This window comes from Mytilus galloprovincialis, chromosome 12 (genome assembly GCF_965363235.1).
Source record: "Mytilus galloprovincialis chromosome 12, xbMytGall1.hap1.1, whole genome shotgun sequence".
NCBI classification, from domain to species: Eukaryota; Metazoa; Mollusca; class Bivalvia; order Mytilida; family Mytilidae; genus Mytilus; species Mytilus galloprovincialis.
Window position 1 is genome coordinate 21672045 of NC_134849.1, and position 20823 is coordinate 21692867.

At 37.6% G+C, this 20823-nt stretch overlaps 1 protein-coding gene across 3 annotated transcripts in view; it reads right to left on the bottom strand.

Annotated features, from left to right (window-relative positions):
* Window positions 1-635: 635 nt before the first annotated feature.
* LOC143054363 (uncharacterized) overlaps window positions 636-20823 on the bottom strand; it is a 40155-nt gene continuing 19967 nt past the window's right edge. Inside the window, exons 1-3 of one of the 3 annotated variants that reach the window (XR_012971646.1) lie at window positions 4106-4462; window positions 2539-2885; window positions 637-1007 (exon numbers count right to left, since the gene is read on the bottom strand). Coding sequence is in view for 2 of the 3 variants with exons in the window: in XM_076227363.1 (XP_076083478.1) it covers window positions 888-1007; window positions 2539-2885; window positions 3696-3726 (498 nt within the window). In the remaining variant the exon portion in view is untranslated. Of the gene's footprint in view, window positions 1008-2538; window positions 2886-3695; window positions 4463-20823 lie in introns of those variants that run through there. The other 2 variants (XM_076227363.1, XM_076227364.1) reach the window with 2 other exon arrangements.

A 20823-nucleotide genomic window follows, 5' to 3' on the forward strand; every position in this document is an offset into this window, starting at 1 on the left:
TTAAAGGATCTCAATCCACACCCTTATACAAGTAAGACGTGATTTGGAAGCTAAGTTGTATGGTAGGCAATTTGTTCATAGCAGTAAATGGTCACCCTGACTAAAACTGAACCGGCTTTCGTTCCGTTTTGAGTTCATGAATTGCGAACAGTTTTTGAATCCTATTTTTTTTTAAATAAAAGAGATATTGGAAATGATTTGACCATAAAACAAAGTAAAAATAGTAACAACAAATATCTAGAGGTCAACATCTTCAAATGGACCATGTCAATACAAAAAGTTAAGTGTACACTAGAATTAATGATATTTCAAACTGAAATTGGTGGAAATACTAAGCACATAATGTATAGAAGCCCTATTTTGATTATTCTTGGTAATTTTACATTAAGTGGCTAATATTATTGCGTACTCTGAATTATACACGCTATGCAATTGAAGCATTTTAAGTTTACAATCTGATTTTAGAAGATAGCAACAGATCTTAGGATTTTCAAAAAGGGTTCCTTTCAAAATCATGAAAATAAACATTGGATGGAGAGTTGTTTTATTGGCACTCATAACACATCTTCGTTTATCTTTGAAAATAAAATAATACTTAAAAACATCCGACCTAAAGGCATACTTGGTCATCTTGCTGAAAAGTTAAAAACAATACCGCAGCAATTTTTTTTTTAATTCAAACTGGTTACCCCAAAACACATTTTTGAGACTCACGTTTATATTTTAATACAAACAAATATTCTAAGTACCGTCTTTTCTCGGTAGTTTTTAAATCTGACGCTCATTTCAGTTTTGATTTTGGCGAACCACTGCTTGTTTATAAATGTGATTAATAGACATAAGTTATTTAATATTGCACAAATCCGATGTCAAACAAACATTTAATCTCAGTCGAATTCATCTGTCGTTTTGAAGCTTGTTCCCTCGGGTCTGACTCGATTACCCTTTGTCATCAGCATGAAAGTACGCGAAACACTTTTTGATGCGTTGTATGGAAACGGAGATTCCTGAAAAATATATGATTATTTCAATAACGATATGTACTATACGATTTGAGGCATAGTGAAAGTGAATTTATAACATATATGCTGTCAAAACTGCTGCTTTCTAATGTTCGTCTACCTGAAAATCTGGTAATGAGGGTATAAATATAACGGATAAAGTTGGATAAGACCCTTGGTGTAAACTCAACAATTGTATCGATTGACCTTTAGTTGCCTTACAACCAGTGACAAATATTTGAGATATAGTCATAGACATAGAACGGAAACTTATATTAATACGACAGGAAGGTTGGTTGATGATTGCCTAAAGTACAGGTAAATTTTTCATGCATGTACAGGATGATGATTGGGTAATGACGGTCCACAATAAAGGATAAAAATTATGATAAAAATTATTAAAAATGGAGCGGCAGAGATGCGAAAGATACGATATGGAAAGTTAAACTTGTTAGTTTAAACAAAATAACAATTGAATGAAAAAGAATTATAGACCAACAACAGTCCACACAACTCAGACTAGAAGACCAACTGAATGACCAAAGATAGATCCGCTCGAACCACAGCAAAACCGGAGTGATTTCATGTGCTCTTGAAGGGAAAAAGATCTGCTCAACATGTTGCACCAGTCCGGTTTTATTGCTCGTGTAAGTTCAGTCAATTGGAGGTTAGAAAATTTTGCTGTGAATAGGGCCACAAAAAAAAAAAGGACTATTAAAATAGTTGTTGCTCATGTGTTCCTCAACGGAAAGAAAGTATTCTACTATCCTTATCGTAAACTGTGAAAGCTTTTAAGTTATTAACCAACGACAATCAATGATGGCCCAAACCTCCACAACACCTGCGACAGTGTAGTAACAGTACAACATAGGAACAAACAGTCCGATATACATAAATCATGTTCTCTCACACTCATGTAAGGTCCCTAAATATTATATAATATTTCTGATGTAAAACGTCAATATAATACCGTTTAATTATACTTTCACATTTTTCAATTTTCCAATTGTCTAAAACACATGTGAGGACAAGAGGACGGGGTATCCTCTTCTCCAAAAATGTGACATCATAGAATTAGACTTATCAACAAACTTGAACTCATATGAGCATAACGTCGTGGAGGAGGATCTGCTTAATCATGCATCCGCAGCAACAAAGTTCACCCCTATGTTTTGGTGGGGTTCGGGTTGCTCAGTCTATGGTTTCCTATGTTGGGTTTTATCTTTGGTCCTTTTTGTTTCTGTTTATGACCATGTTGTTGTCTTCGTCTTTGAGTTTGAATACCCCTTTGATACTGTATCATCTGCATGTATTGTGATGTTCTGGCGGACGCATGCGCAGTTGTTTACTTATGCGGCATTTAACCATTATACATAATCTGACAACCAAAATTGTATAACCGACGTTACCCAACCCGACCAAAAAATGTTATTTGAAAGCTCAATATAGTAAACAAGATGAAAATTTATACTTATGTCCATTTAGTTAATCGAAACCGGAACCCTGTTGCGTAATTAAGTTACTGCAATACACTTACCGCTCTTTCGACATGTTTTGGTTTCCGGTCTACTTTTGGTTCTGACTTAGGTTTGGGCTCTTTTGGTTCCTGTTTTCTCTTTTCTTTATCTTTATCATTGGGAAATCCATAATCATAATACGTATCGTATTTGTGGCCCTGGTAATCCTCAATCTTCCGTTTTGTAATGTCGTCTGTCGTCCGTGTAGGGGAATACCCTGTCTTTTGCTTGAACGGGTCGGTAGGCTCACTAAGTGTATTAGTTTTCTTCTTTTCGAACGGATCGATAGTTGGGTTATAAGTCTGTACTTCATAGAGACCATTCTTACTACTGATGTTAACTTTTGATGGAACATAGGTTTTACCAGCTGAAAATATTTATAATACATTAGCAAATAATTTAATTTTGGTTGTAACACGTCTTCTGCCGGATTGGCTATTTTTTTCTATCAACTCATATACATAATTATGTCATGTAAGCGTGACGTCTTCAATTTTTTTTAAAGTTTGTTCCATAGAAATGAAATATTGAATAAGTTTATATACGAAAATACACACTCTAAAATGTGTGTTACCTTAAAATTGATAGTAAGTATATGCAAAGAAGATGTTGTTTGATTGGCAATGAGACAACTCTTGCACAAGATACAAACAGAAATATCTAACAAAAACACAGAGTGGACGTGGTCGGGTACATGTATATCCCAACAACAAAAAGACACTAATTACTGATCTGAGAGTACTCGCAGTTTCTGACTAGAAAGGTTTGGTTGAGAATTAAACTTTATGACAAAAGAGATAGTTAATTAGTTTAATCCATCAAGAATGACTATGAAATAGAAAAGTCGTCACTTTGGGCTTCTTCCGATCGGCATTCAAACCCTTGCCTTGTATATTTGCCTTTCGGGATGTACAAGTACGTAGCCACGTCCAATCTGAATGGCACCTGTTAATCCGATGCCTCATGTAAAGAATATGTATTTTACCAAACTTGGCCGCTATTCTTATTGAGTACATTGTTTTGGGAATGTGTCCTATGCAATTGCTTACTAGTAAATATACATGTAAGTATTCACTTCACAAAGGGAGGAATGCGTTATAACATTGTTGATGAAGTATTTGCCACTGGACGTTACCCAAAACAACATTCATTTTATCAATAAAATATCTACACTTACAAGTTATACTTTTTTCAGTCTTGAAGTCCATTTCATAATGAAATCCTGAACGAGTTCAGTAACACGACAGTACAGTTCTTAGTTTTCTTTTACTATTACTGTACAATAAAAATATACTCTACTGAAAATCACCAAACACTTGTATCGCAATAGTCTACTTTCGTTCGTGCCTTCGACTGAATTTTTTACAATTATATATATAACACTGCGAATTGCCAAAAATGTTGATTACGCAATATCAACAAATCTATCCGTTTATCCTATCTGATTTTAATTCACCGTAAGACAACTTTATCAACTACAATTCGTATTCCTTAAACTATATTTTCTTTAAGATATATATCCATTGCTATAAATCACCACGTTTTGAATTATAATTTGTCAGACCACAATCTACTTAGAATGTCTACCTTTTTATCAGTTTACAGTAATATACATAAAAAATTACGATGTGGTATGATTGCCAATGAGACAATTCTCCACAAGAGTTACAGTTTGTCTCAACTTCTCCTTACAATAAAACCGATATATCCTGTCACGATTTTTATCAGGTAAAAAACTTGTCTTAAAAAACCAAACGTCATCCGATCCTTGTTTCTATATAAACAGTAAAACACAAGTTATATATATATATAAAGTAATATATCGTTAAACACTGGTAAATTGACTTAGGTTTTACTCCAAGGCTAAATTATGTGAATTTTAAATCTCAAATTAAAAATTTAAAGGGAAAAATTCCGTGGTTGATTTTAAGTGCACCCGATTTTAAACCAGAAACGTCAAATAATCAGTATATTTCATCAGTAATATTTGAAATGTATAAAATCATAAAACTTTAAGAGTTTTAATGTCAATAAAGCTATAGGAAAAATTTTATGAATAATTTATTGCAGTGTAAAGTTTCAAAATCAATGGTGAATGTATACATTTGGTGAAGTGTCGTAAAACCAAGTGAATGTATTTTACAGATATATGTCTTAATGGACGACAATGTCATTATACATGTTATAATTGATTTTCTATGACATTTTATCCTGCAACCCACCAAAACCCCAATCCCACCCCCTAAAGAAAAAACCAAGTGAAAGTGTGAGTTACTGCCCACTAATGATGCCATCACTGTAATATTTCGGTAAATAAGAAGTTGTTGAGTGACGAATCTGAAAACACATCACACGGTGAAGCTGACTTATATTAACCCTGAAACCAAATTTCAGATATGATTGTACTGTAGTTCCTGAGAAAAATGTGACGTATATTTTTAACTTGGCTTATATATCACGACACAAAACCCCAAACCAATGAAATGATCAACATACGGTTATAAACAATAGATAGATATCTATACAGTGTATCAAGTTATAAATCTACCCAGGACTTTCAAGGTTTGCAATTTAACAATATTCTTCAAAACAAAATCATCATAAAATTCAAGTTTCATACATTAAAAATATATTTCAGAATAAAACTGTTCTCAAGTTCATTTCGAATTTGTCTAATTTTGATGTCAATTGATTTTTAAAATTCCTATAACGTGTTAAAGTTTTTAAACATAAGGTTTAGATTTGAAAATATATTTTGAACACTTTGAGATCTTCCCTCTCACAACAGTTACACCGTTCCGATCATTAAGCAGACAAAACGTTTAAAGATCTTCAAATGCATCAAATCTATGTATGTGAAGTTAGCAGCCGGTTCGTTATTCGTTATTCGATATTCAATATCCAACCGGCTGCTAGCAGCCAGTTTGATATTCAAAAATTAGTGAAAAATCATAAGAAAATTAAATACTTGAAATTATAAAAAGCACGATTTTCATAGTCAAAAGGACTGATAAGATACGTAGGAATCATTAAATGACCTTTTCAAGCTGTCGCAATTTCTCGTTGTCCTCGAATATAAACCCTTTTCCGTGCGACTTATTTGTCTGTATGTAATATAGAGTTTTGTCATAAAAACGACTTCAAAGATGTACTTGTGTGTATAATGTTTCTTACAACAAAAAGAAAAACCAATAACTCTAGAAATATTTTTAACTATAAATAGAAATATATATGGAAAGCCAAAAAAAAAATTTCAGTCAAAAAATGTCCAAATTTTAGGACAAAGGGCACAGGGTGATGGTGAGAGCCCCCTGATCTCTCAATCTTTCTAATATTTGACAGACATTTAGTCAATAGGTAGATACAAACGTGACTAAAAGGACTTTAGGTACACTTCCTGTCTTCTATGTTTACGGAGCGCCCAAAGTGCCAGTTGGATATTCAAAATATATAGCGAAAACCTACCCGAGACCGCTTAAATGAGGTTGAGACCCCCCTGGTCTTTCAATGTCCATAAAATTCAACCAAATCATTGACTCTGTATATATAAAGATTGTATTAGATGGAGTTTCCAGAAAAACGTCATCTTCAATATCTACGGAGGGCTAAGATTGTCACTTTTCAGTCAAAAAATGTCCAAATTTTAGGGCAAAGGGCACAGGGTGATGGTGAGAGCCCCCTGATCTCTCAATCTTTCTAATATTTGACAGACATTTAGTCAATAGGTAGATACAAACGTGACTAAAAGGACTTTGGGTACACTTCCTGTCTTCTATGTTTACGGAGCGCCCAAAGTGCCAGTTGGATATTCAAAATATATAGCGAAAACCTACCCGAGACCGCTTAAATGAGGTTGAGACCCCCCTGGTCTTTCAATGTCCATAAAATTCAACCAAATCATTGACTCTGTATATATAAAGATTGTATTAGATGGAGTTTCCAGAAAAACGTCATCTTCAATATCTACGGAGGGCTAAGATTGTCACTTTTCAGTCAAAAAATGTCCAAATTTTAGGACAAAGGGCACAGGGTGATGGTGAGAGCCCCCTGATCTCTCAATCTTTCTAATATTTGACAGACATTTAGTCAATAGGTAGATACAAACGTGACTAAAAGGACTTTAGGTACACTTCCTGTCTTCTATGTTTACGGAGCGCCCAAAGTGCCAGTTGGATATTCAAAATATATAGCGAAAACCTACCCGAGACCGCTTAAATGAGGTTGAGACCCCCCTGGTCTTTCAATGTCCATAAAATTCAACCAAATCATTGACTCTGTATATATAAAGATTGTATTAGATGGAGTTTCCAGAAAAACGTCATCTTCAATATCTACGGAGGGCTAAGATTGTCACTTTTCAGTCAAAAAATGTCCAAATTTTAGGGCAAAGGGCACAGGGTGATGGTGAGAGCCCCCTGATCTCTCAATCTTTCTAATATTTGACAGACATTTAGTCAATAGGTAGATACAAACGTGACTAAAAGGACTTTGGGTACACTTCCTGTCTTCTATGTTTACGGAGCGCCCAAAGTGCCAGTTGGATATTCAAAATATATAGCGAAAACCTACCCGAGACCGCTTAAATGAGGTTGAGACCCCCCTGGTCTTTCAATGTCCATAAAATTCAACCAAATCATTGACTCTGTATATATAAAGATTGTATTAGATGGAGTTTCCAGAAAAACGTCATCTTCAATATCTACGGAGGGCTAAGATTGTCACTTTTCAGTCAAAAAATGTCCAAATTTTAGGACAAAGGGCACAGGGTGATGGTGAGAGCCCCCTGATCTCTCAATCTTTCTAATATTTGACAGACATTTAGTCAATAGGTAGATACAAACGTGACTAAAAGGACTTTAGGTACACTTCCTGTCTTCTATGTTTACGGAGCGCCCAAAGTGCCAGTTGGATATTCAAAATATATAGCGAAAACCTACCCGAGACCGCTTAAATGAGGTTGAGACCCCCCTGGTCTTTCAATGTCCATAAAATTCAACCAAATCATTGACTCTGTATATATAAAGATTGTATTAGATGGAGTTTCCAGAAAAACGTCATCTTCAATATCTACGGAGGGCTAAGATTGTCACTTTTCAGTCAAAAAATGTCCAAATTTTAGGGCAAAGGGCACAGGGTGATGGTGAGAGCCCCCTGATCTCTCAATCTTTCTAATATTTGACAGACATTTAGTCAATAGGTAGATACAAACGTGACTAAAAGGACTTTGGGTACACTTCCTGTCTTCTATGTTTACGGAGCGCCCAAAGTGCCAGTTGGATATTCAAAATATATAGCGAAAACCTACCCGAGACCGCTTAAATGAGGTTGAGACCCCCCTGGTCTTTCAATGTCCATAAAATTCAACCAAATCATTGACTCTGTATATATAAAGATTGTATTAGATGGAGTTTCCAGAAAAACGTCATCTTCAATATCTACGGAGGGCTAAGATTGTCACTTTTCAGTCAAAAAATGTCCAAATTTTAGGACAAAGGGCACAGGGTGATGGTGAGAGCCCCCTGATCTCTCAATCTTTCTAATATTTGACAGACATTTAGTCAATAGGTAGATACAAACGTGACTAAAAGGACTTTAGGTACACTTCCTGTCTTCTATGTTTACGGAGCGCCCAAAGTGCCAGTTGGATATTCAAAATATATAGCGAAAACCTACCCGAGACCGCTTAAATGAGGTTGAGACCCCCCTGGTCTTTCAATGTCCATAAAATTCAACCAAATCATTGACTCTGTATATATAAAGATTGTATTAGATGGAGTTTCCAGAAAAACGTCATCTTCAATATCTACGGAGGGCTAAGATTGTCACTTTTCAGTCAAAAAATGTCCAAATTTTAGGGCAAAGGGCACAGGGTGATGGTGAGAGCCCCCTGATCTCTCAATCTTTCTAATATTTGACAGACATTTAGTCAATAGGTAGATACAAACGTGACTAAAAGGACTTTGGGTACACTTCCTGTCTTCTATGTTTACGGAGCGCCCAAAGTGCCAGTTGGATATTCAAAATATATAGCGAAAACCTACCCGAGACCGCTTAAATGAGGTTGAGACCCCCCTGGTCTTTCAATGTCCATAAAATTCAACCAAATCATTGACTCTGTATATATAAAGATTGTATTAGATGGAGTTTCCAGAAAAACGTCATCTTCAATATCTACGGAGGGCTAAGATTGTCACTTTTCAGTCAAAAAATGTCCAAATTTTAGGACAAAGGGCACAGGGTGATGGTGAGAGCCCCCTGATCTCTCAATCTTTCTAATATTTGACAGACATTTAGTCAATAGGTAGATACAAACGTGACTAAAAGGACTTTAGGTACACTTCCTGTCTTCTATGTTTACGGAGCGCCCAAAGTGCCAGTTGGATATTCAAAATATATAGCGAAAACCTACCCGAGACCGCTTAAATGAGGTTGAGACCCCCCTGGTCTTTCAATGTCCATAAAATTCAACCAAATCATTGACTCTGTATATATAAAGATTGTATTAGATGGAGTTTCCAGAAAAACGTCATCTTCAATATCTACGGAGGGCTAAGATTGTCACTTTTCAGTCAAAAAATGTCCAAATTTTAGGGCAAAGGGCACAGGGTGATGGTGAGAGCCCCCTGATCTCTCAATCTTTCTAATATTTGACAGACATTTAGTCAATAGGTAGATACAAACGTGACTAAAAGGACTTTGGGTACACTTCCTGTCTTCTATGTTTACGGAGCGCCCAAAGTGCCAGTTGGATATTCAAAATATATAGCGAAAACCTACCCGAGACCGCTTAAATGAGGTTGAGACCCCCCTGGTCTTTCAATGTCCATAAAATTCAACCAAATCATTGACTCTGTATATATAAAGATTGTATTAGATGGAGTTTCCAGAAAAACGTCATCTTCAATATCTACGGAGGGCTAAGATTGTCACTTTTCAGTCAAAAAATGTCCAAATTTTAGGACAAAGGGCACAGGGTGATGGTGAGAGCCCCCTGATCTCTCAATCTTTCTAATATTTGACAGACATTTAGTCAATAGGTAGATACAAACGTGACTAAAAGGACTTTAGGTACACTTCCTGTCTTCTATGTTTACGGAGCGCCCAAAGTGCCAGTTGGATATTCAAAATATATAGCGAAAACCTACCCGAGACCGCTTAAATGAGGTTGAGACCCCCCTGGTCTTTCAATGTCCATAAAATTCAACCAAATCATTGACTCTGTATATATAAAGATTGTATTAGATGGAGTTTCCAGAAAAACGTCATCTTCAATATCTACGGAGGGCTAAGATTGTCACTTTTCAGTCAAAAAATGTCCAAATTTTAGGGCAAAGGGCACAGGGTGATGGTGAGAGCCCCCTGATCTCTCAATCTTTCTAATATTTGACAGACATTTAGTCAATAGGTAGATACAAACGTGACTAAAAGGACTTTGGGTACACTTCCTGTCTTCTATGTTTACGGAGCGCCCAAAGTGCCAGTTGGATATTCAAAATATATAGCGAAAACCTACCCGAGACCGCTTAAATGAGGTTGAGACCCCCCTGGTCTTTCAATGTCCATAAAATTCAACCAAATCATTGACTCTGTATATATAAAGATTGTATTAGATGGAGTTTCCAGAAAAACGTCATCTTCAATATCTACGGAGGGCTAAGATTGTCACTTTTCAGTCAAAAAATGTCCAAATTTTAGGACAAAGGGCACAGGGTGATGGTGAGAGCCCCCTGATCTCTCAATCTTTCTAATATTTGACAGACATTTAGTCAATAGGTAGATACAAACGTGACTAAAAGGACTTTAGGTACACTTCCTGTCTTCTATGTTTACGGAGCGCCCAAAGTGCCAGTTGGATATTCAAAATATATAGCGAAAACCTACCCGAGACCGCTTAAATGAGGTTGAGACCCCCCTGGTCTTTCAATGTCCATAAAATTCAACCAAATCATTGACTCTGTATATATAAAGATTGTATTAGATGGAGTTTCCAGAAAAACGTCATCTTCAATATCTACGGAGGGCTAAGATTGTCACTTTTCAGTCAAAAAATGTCCAAATTTTAGGGCAAAGGGCACAGGGTGATGGTGAGAGCCCCCTGATCTCTCAATCTTTCTAATATTTGACAGACATTTAGTCAATAGGTAGATACAAACGTGACTAAAAGGACTTTGGGTACACTTCCTGTCTTCTATGTTTACGGAGCGCCCAAAGTGCCAGTTGGATATTCAAAATATATAGCGAAAACCTACCCGAGACCGCTTAAATGAGGTTGAGACCCCCCTGGTCTTTCAATGTCCATAAAATTCAACCAAATCATTGACTCTGTATATATAAAGATTGTATTAGATGGAGTTTCCAGAAAAACGTCATCTTCAATATCTACGGAGGGCTAAGATTGTCACTTTTCAGTCAAAAAATGTCCAAATTTTAGGACAAAGGGCACAGGGTGATGGTGAGAGCCCCCTGATCTCTCAATCTTTCTAATATTTGACAGACATTTAGTCAATAGGTAGATACAAACGTGACTAAAAGGACTTTAGGTACACTTCCTGTCTTCTATGTTTACGGAGCGCCCAAAGTGCCAGTTGGATATTCAAAATATATAGCGAAAACCTACCCGAGACCGCTTAAATGAGGTTGAGACCCCCCTGGTCTTTCAATGTCCATAAAATTCAACCAAATCATTGACTCTGTATATATAAAGATTGTATTAGATGGAGTTTCCAGAAAAACGTCATCTTCAATATCTACGGAGGGCTAAGATTGTCACTTTTCAGTCAAAAAATGTCCAAATTTTAGGGCAAAGGGCACAGGGTGATGGTGAGAGCCCCCTGATCTCTCAATCTTTCTAATATTTGACAGACATTTAGTCAATAGGTAGATACAAACGTGACTAAAAGGACTTTGGGTACACTTCCTGTCTTCTATGTTTACGGAGCGCCCAAAGTGCCAGTTGGATATTCAAAATATATAGCGAAAACCTACCCGAGACCGCTTAAATGAGGTTGAGACCCCCCTGGTCTTTCAATGTCCATAAAATTCAACCAAATCATTGACTCTGTATATATAAAGATTGTATTAGATGGAGTTTCCAGAAAAACGTCATCTTCAATATCTACGGAGGGCTAAGATTGTCACTTTTCAGTCAAAAAATGTCCAAATTTTAGGACAAAGGGCACAGGGTGATGGTGAGAGCCCCCTGATCTCTCAATCTTTCTAATATTTGACAGACATTTAGTCAATAGGTAGATACAAACGTGACTAAAAGGACTTTAGGTACACTTCCTGTCTTCTATGTTTACGGAGCGCCCAAAGTGCCAGTTGGATATTCAAAATATATAGCGAAAACCTACCCGAGACCGCTTAAATGAGGTTGAGACCCCCCTGGTCTTTCAATGTCCATAAAATTCAACCAAATCATTGACTCTGTATATATAAAGATTGTATTAGATGGAGTTTCCAGAAAAACGTCATCTTCAATATCTACGGAGGGCTAAGATTGTCACTTTTCAGTCAAAAAATGTCCAAATTTTAGGGCAAAGGGCACAGGGTGATGGTGAGAGCCCCCTGATCTCTCAATCTTTCTAATATTTGACAGACATTTAGTCAATAGGTAGATACAAACGTGACTAAAAGGACTTTGGGTACACTTCCTGTCTTCTATGTTTACGGAGCGCCCAAAGTGCCAGTTGGATATTCAAAATATATAGCGAAAACCTACCCGAGACCGCTTAAATGAGGTTGAGACCCCCCTGGTCTTTCAATGTCCATAAAATTCAACCAAATCATTGACTCTGTATATATAAAGATTGTATTAGATGGAGTTTCCAGAAAAACGTCATCTTCAATATCTACGGAGGGCTAAGATTGTCACTTTTCAGTCAAAAAATGTCCAAATTTTAGGACAAAGGGCACAGGGTGATGGTGAGAGCCCCCTGATCTCTCAATCTTTCTAATATTTGACAGACATTTAGTCAATAGGTAGATACAAACGTGACTAAAAGGACTTTAGGTACACTTCCTGTCTTCTATGTTTACGGAGCGCCCAAAGTGCCAGTTGGATATTCAAAATATATAGCGAAAACCTACCCGAGACCGCTTAAATGAGGTTGAGACCCCCCTGGTCTTTCAATGTCCATAAAATTCAACCAAATCATTGACTCTGTATATATAAAGATTGTATTAGATGGAGTTTCCAGAAAAACGTCATCTTCAATATCTACGGAGGGCTAAGATTGTCACTTTTCAGTCAAAAAATGTCCAAATTTTAGGGCAAAGGGCACAGGGTGATGGTGAGAGCCCCCTGATCTCTCAATCTTTCTAATATTTGACAGACATTTAGTCAATAGGTAGATACAAACGTGACTAAAAGGACTTTGGGTACACTTCCTGTCTTCTATGTTTACGGAGCGCCCAAAGTGCCAGTTGGATATTCAAAATATATAGCGAAAACCTACCCGAGACCGCTTAAATGAGGTTGAGACCCCCCTGGTCTTTCAATGTCCATAAAATTCAACCAAATCATTGACTCTGTATATATAAAGATTGTATTAGATGGAGTTTCCAGAAAAACGTCATCTTCAATATCTACGGAGGGCTAAGATTGTCACTTTTCAGTCAAAAAATGTCCAAATTTTAGGACAAAGGGCACAGGGTGATGGTGAGAGCCCCCTGATCTCTCAATCTTTCTAATATTTGACAGACATTTAGTCAATAGGTAGATACAAACGTGACTAAAAGGACTTTAGGTACACTTCCTGTCTTCTATGTTTACGGAGCGCCCAAAGTGCCAGTTGGATATTCAAAATATATAGCGAAAACCTACCCGAGACCGCTTAAATGAGGTTGAGACCCCCCTGGTCTTTCAATGTCCATAAAATTCAACCAAATCATTGACTCTGTATATATAAAGATTGTATTAGATGGAGTTTCCAGAAAAACGTCATCTTCAATATCTACGGAGGGCTAAGATTGTCACTTTTCAGTCAAAAAATGTCCAAATTTTAGGGCAAAGGGCACAGGGTGATGGTGAGAGCCCCCTGATCTCTCAATCTTTCTAATATTTGACAGACATTTAGTCAATAGGTAGATACAAACGTGACTAAAAGGACTTTGGGTACACTTCCTGTCTTCTATGTTTACGGAGCGCCCAAAGTGCCAGTTGGATATTCAAAATATATAGCGAAAACCTACCCGAGACCGCTTAAATGAGGTTGAGACCCCCCTGGTCTTTCAATGTCCATAAAATTCAACCAAATCATTGACTCTGTATATATAAAGATTGTATTAGATGGAGTTTCCAGAAAAACGTCATCTTCAATATCTACGGAGGGCTAAGATTGTCACTTTTCAGTCAAAAAATGTCCAAATTTTAGGACAAAGGGCACAGGGTGATGGTGAGAGCCCCCTGATCTCTCAATCTTTCTAATATTTGACAGACATTTAGTCAATAGGTAGATACAAACGTGACTAAAAGGACTTTAGGTACACTTCCTGTCTTCTATGTTTACGGAGCGCCCAAAGTGCCAGTTGGATATTCAAAATATATAGCGAAAACCTACCCGAGACCGCTTAAATGAGGTTGAGACCCCCCTGGTCTTTCAATGTCCATAAAATTCAACCAAATCATTGACTCTGTATATATAAAGATTGTATTAGATGGAGTTTCCAGAAAAACGTCATCTTCAATATCTACGGAGGGCTAAGATTGTCACTTTTCAGTCAAAAAATGTCCAAATTTTAGGGCAAAGGGCACAGGGTGATGGTGAGAGCCCCCTGATCTCTCAATCTTTCTAATATTTGACAGACATTTAGTCAATAGGTAGATACAAACGTGACTAAAAGGACTTTGGGTACACTTCCTGTCTTCTATGTTTACGGAGCGCCCAAAGTGCCAGTTGGATATTCAAAATATATAGCGAAAACCTACCCGAGACCGCTTAAATGAGGTTGAGACCCCCCTGGTCTTTCAATGTCCATAAAATTCAACCAAATCATTGACTCTGTATATATAAAGATTGTATTAGATGGAGTTTCCAGAAAAACGTCATCTTCAATATCTACGGAGGGCTAAGATTGTCACTTTTCAGTCAAAAAATGTCCAAATTTTAGGACAAAGGGCACAGGGTGATGGTGAGAGCCCCCTGATCTCTCAATCTTTCTAATATTTGACAGACATTTAGTCAATAGGTAGATACAAACGTGACTAAAAGGACTTTAGGTACACTTCCTGTCTTCTATGTTTACGGAGCGCCCAAAGTGCCAGTTGGATATTCAAAATATATAGCGAAAACCTACCCGAGACCGCTTAAATGAGGTTGAGACCCCCCTGGTCTTTCAATGTCCATAAAATTCAACCAAATCATTGACTCTGTATATATAAAGATTGTATTAGATGGAGTTTCCAGAAAAACGTCATCTTCAATATCTACGGAGGGCTAAGATTGTCACTTTTCAGTCAAAAAATGTCCAAATTTTAGGGCAAAGGGCACAGGGTGATGGTGAGAGCCCCCTGATCTCTCAATCTTTCTAATATTTGACAGACATTTAGTCAATAGGTAGATACAAACGTGACTAAAAGGACTTTGGGTACACTTCCTGTCTTCTATGTTTACGGAGCGCCCAAAGTGCCAGTTGGATATTCAAAATATATAGCGAAAACCTACCCGAGACCGCTTAAATGAGGTTGAGACCCCCCTGGTCTTTCAATGTCCATAAAATTCAACCAAATCATTGACTCTGTATATATAAAGATTGTATTAGATGGAGTTTCCAGAAAAACGTCATCTTCAATATCTACGGAGGGCTAAGATTGTCACTTTTCAGTCAAAAAATGTCCAAATTTTAGGACAAAGGGCACAGGGTGATGGTGAGAGCCCCCTGATCTCTCAATCTTTCTAATATTTGACAGACATTTAGTCAATAGGTAGATACAAACGTGACTAAAAGGACTTTAGGTACACTTCCTGTCTTCTATGTTTACGGAGCGCCCAAAGTGCCAGTTGGATATTCAAAATATATAGCGAAAACCTACCCGAGACCGCTTAAATGAGGTTGAGACCCCCCTGGTCTTTCAATGTCCATAAAATTCAACCAAATCATTGACTCTGTATATATAAAGATTGTATTAGATGGAGTTTCCAGAAAAACGTCATCTTCAATATCTACGGAGGGCTAAGATTGTCACTTTTCAGTCAAAAAATGTCCAAATTTTAGGGCAAAGGGCACAGGGTGATGGTGAGAGCCCCCTGATCTCTCAATCTTTCTAATATTTGACAGACATTTAGTCAATAGGTAGATACAAACGTGACTAAAAGGACTTTGGGTACACTTCCTGTCTTCTATGTTTACGGAGCGCCCAAAGTGCCAGTTGGATATTCAAAATATATAGCGAAAACCTACCCGAGACCGCTTAAATGAGGTTGAGACCCCCCTGGTCTTTCAATGTCCATAAAATTCAACCAAATCATTGACTCTGTATATATAAAGATTGTATTAGATGGAGTTTCCAGAAAAACGTCATCTTCAATATCTACGGAGGGCTAAGATTGTCACTTTTCAGTCAAAAAATGTCCAAATTTTAGGACAAAGGGCACAGGGTGATGGTGAGAGCCCCCTGATCTCTCAATCTTTCTAATATTTGACAGACATTTAGTCAATAGGTAGATACAAACGTGACTAAAAGGACTTTAGGTACACTTCCTGTCTTCTATGTTTACGGAGCGCCCAAAGTGCCAGTTGGATATTCAAAATATATAGCGAAAACCTACCCGAGACCGCTTAAATGAGGTTGAGACCCCCCTGGTCTTTCAATGTCCATAAAATTCAACCAAATCATTGACTCTGTATATATAAAGATTGTATTAGATGGAGTTTCCAGAAAAACGTCATCTTCAATATCTACGGAGGGCTAAGATTGTCACTTTTCAGTCAAAAAATGTCCAAATTTTAGGGCAAAGGGCACAGGGTGATGGTGAGAGCCCCCTGATCTCTCAATCTTTCTAATATTTGACAGACATTTAGTCAATAGGTAGATACAAACGTGACTAAAAGGACTTTGGGTACACTTCCTGTCTTCTATGTTTACGGAGCGCCCAAAGTGCCAGTTGGATATTCAAAATATATAGCGAAAACCTACCCGAGACCGCTTAAATGAGGTTGAGACCCCCCTGGTCTTTCAATGTCCATAAAATTCAACCAAATCATTGACTCTGTATATATAAAGATTGTATTAGATGGAGTTTCCAGAAAAACGTCATCTTCAATATCTACGGAGGGCTAAGATTGTCACTTTTCAGTCAAAAAATGTCCAAATTTTAGGACAAAGGGCACAGGGTGATGGTGAGAGCCCCCTGATCTCTCAATCTTTCTAATATTTGACAGACATTTAGTCAATAGGTAGATACAAACGTGACTAAAAGGACTTTGGGTACACTTCCTGTCTTCTATGTTTACGGAGCGCCCAAAGTGCCAGTTGGATATTCAAAATATATAGCGAAAACCTACCCGAGACCGCTTAAATGAGGTTGAGACCCCCCTGGTCTTTCAATGTCCATAAAATTCAACCAAATCATTGACTCTGTATATATAAAGATTGTATTAGATGGAGTTTCCAGAAAAACGTCATCTTCAATATCTACGGAGGGCTAAGATTGTCACTTTTCAGTCAAAAAATGTCCAAATTTTAGGGCAAAGGGCACAGGGTGATGGTGAGAGCCCCCTGATCTCTCAATCTTTCTAATATTTGACAGACATTTAGTCAATAGGTAGATACAAACGTGACTAAAAGGACTTTGGGTACACTTCCTGTCTTCTATGTTTACGGAGCGCCCAAAGTGCCAGTTGGATATTCAAAATATATAGCGAAAACCTACCCGAGACCGCTTAAATGAGGTTGAGACCCCCCTGGTCTTTCAATGTCCATAAAATTCAACCAAATCATTGACTCTGTATATATAAAGATTGTATTAGATGGAGTTTCCAGAAAAACGTCATCTTCAATATCTACGGAGGGCTAAGATTGTCACTTTTCAGTCAAAAAATGTCCAAATTTTAGGACAAAGGGCACAGGGTGATGGTGAGAGCCCCCTGATCTCTCAATCTTTCTAATATTTGACAGACATTTAGTCAATAGGTAGATACAAACGTGACTAAAAGGACTTTAGGTACACTTCCTGTCTTCTATGTTTACGGAGCGCCCAAAGTGCCAGTTGGATATTCAAAATATATAGCGAAAACCTACCCGAGACCGCTTAAATGAGGTTGAGACCCCCCTGGTCTTTCAATGTCCATAAAATTCAACCAAATCATTGACTCTGTATATATAAAGATTGTATTAGATGGAGTTTCCAGAAAAACGTCATCTTCAATATCTACGGAGGGCTAAGATTGTCACTTTTCAGTCAAAAAATGTCCAAATTTTAGGGCAAAGGGCACAGGGTGATGGTGAGAGCCCCCTGATCTCTCAATCTTTCTAATATTTGACAGACATTTAGTCAATAGGTAGATACAAACGTGACTAAAAGGACTTTGGGTACACTTCCTGTCTTCTATGTTTACGGAGCGCCCAAAGTGCCAGTTGGATATTCAAAATATATAGCGAAAACCTACCCGAGACCGCTTAAATGAGGTTGAGACCCCCCTGGTCTTTCAATGTCCATAAAATTCAACCAAATCATTGACTCTGTATATATAAAGATTGTATTAGATGGAGTTTCCAGAAAAACGTCATCTTCAATATCTACGGAGGGCTAAGATTGTCACTTTTCAGTCAAAAAATGTCCAAATTTTAGGACAAAGGGCACAGGGTGATGGTGAGAGCCCCCTGATCTCTCAATCTTTCTAATATTTGACAGACATTTAGTCAATAGGTAGATACAAACGTGACTAAAAGGACTTTAGGTACACTTCCTGTCTTCTATGTTTACGGAGCGCCCAAAGTGCCAGTTGGATATTCAAAATATATAGCGAAAACCTACCCGAGACCGCTTAAATGAGGTTGAGACCCCCCTGGTCTTTCAATGTCCATAAAATTCAACCAAATCATTGACTCTGTATATATAAAGATTGTATTAGATGGAGTTTCCAGAAAAACGTCATCTTCAATATCTACGGAGGGCTAAGATTGTCACTTTTCAGTCAAAAAATGTCCAAATTTTAGGGCAAAGGGCACAGGGTGATGGTGAGAGCCCCCTGATCTCTCAATCTTTCTAATATTTGACAGACATTTAGTCAATAGGTAGATACAAACGTGACTAAAAGGACTTTGGGTACACTTCCTGTCTTCTATGTTTACGGAGCGCCCAAAGTGCCAGTTGGATATTCAAAATATATAGCGAAAACCTACCCGAGACCGCTTAAATGAGGTTGAGACCCCCCTGGTCTTTCAATGTCCATAAAATTCAACCAAATCATTGACTCTGTATATATAAAGATTGTATTAGATGGAGTTTCCAGAAAAACGTCATCTTCAATATCTACGGAGGGCTAAGATTGTCACTTTTCAGTCAAAAAATGTCCAAATTTTAGGACAAAGGGCACAGGGTGATGGTGAGAGCCCCCTGATCTCTCAATCTTTCTAATATTTGACAGACATTTAGTCAATAGGTAGATACAAACGTGACTAAAAGGACTTTAGGTACACTTCCTGTCTTCTATGTTTACGGAGCGCCCAAAGTGCCAGTTGGATATTCAAAATATATAGCGAAAACCTACCCGAGACCGCTTAAATGAGGTTGAGACCCCCCTGGTCTTTCAATGTCCATAAAATTCAACCAAATCATTGACTCTGTATATATAAAGATTGTATTAGATGGAGTTTCCAGAAAAACGTCATCTTCAATATCTACGGAGGGCTAAGATTGTCACTTTTCAGTCAAAAAATGTCCAAATTTTAGGGCAAAGGGCACAGGGTGATGGTGAGAGCCCCCTGATCTCTCAATCTTTCTAATATTTGACAGACATTTAGTCAATAGGTAGATACAAACGTGACTAAAAGGACTTTGGGTACACTTCCTGTCTTCTATGTTTACGGAGCGCCCAAAGTGCCAGTTGGATATTCAAAATATATAGCGAAAACCTACCCGAGACCGCTTAAATGAGGTTGAGACCCCCCTGGTCTTTCAATGTCCATAAAATTCAACCAAATCATTGACTCTGTATATATAAAGATTGTATTAGATGGAGTTTCCAGAAAAACGTCATCTTCAATATCTACGGAGGGCTAAGATTGTCACTTTTCAGTCAAAAAATGTCCAAATTTTAGGACAAAGGGCACAGGGTGATGGTGAGAGCCCCCTGATCTCTCAATCTTTCTAATATTTGACAGACATTTAGTCAATAGGTAGATACAAACGTGACTAAAAGGACTTTAGGTACACTTCCTGTCTTCTATGTTTACGGAGCGCCCAAAGTGCCAGTTGGATATTCAAAATATATAGCGAAAACCTACCCGAGACCGCTTAAATGAGGTTGAGACCCCCCTGGTCTTTCAATGTCCATAAAATTCAACCAAATCATTGACTCTGTATATATAAAGATTGTATTAGATGGAGTTTCCAGAAAAACGTCATCTTCAATATCTACGGAGGGCTAAGATTGTCACTTTTCAGTCAAAAAATGTCCAAATTTTAGGGCAAAGGGCACAGGGTGATGGTGAGAGCCCCCTGATCTCTCAATCTTTCTAATATTTGACAGACATTTAGTCAATAGGTAGATACAAACGTGACTAAAAGGACTTTGGGTACACTTCCTGTCTTCTATGTTTACGGAGCGCCCAAAGTGCCAGTTGGATATTCAAAATATATAGCGAAAACCTACCCGAGACCGCTTAAATGAGGTTGAGACCCCCCTGGTCTTTCAATGTCCATAAAATTCAACCAAATCATTGACTCTGTATATATAAAGATTGTATTAGATGGAGTTTCCAGAAAAACGTCATCTTCAATATCTACGGAGGGCTAAGATTGTCACTTTTCAGTCAAAAAATGTCCAAATTTTAGGACAAAGGGCACAGGGTGATGGTGAGAGCCCCCTGATCTCTCAATCTTTCTAATATTTGACAGACATTTAGTCAATAGGTAGATACAAACGTGACTAAAAGGACTTTGGGTACACTTCCTGTCTTCTATGTTTACGGAGCGCCCAAAGTGCCAGTTGGATATTCAAAATAAATAGCGAAAACCTACCCGAGACCGCTTAAATGAGGTTGAGACCCCCCTGGTCTTTCAATGTCCATAAAATTCAACCAAATCATTGACTCTGTATATATAAAGATTGTATTAGATGGAGTTTCCAGAAAAACGTCA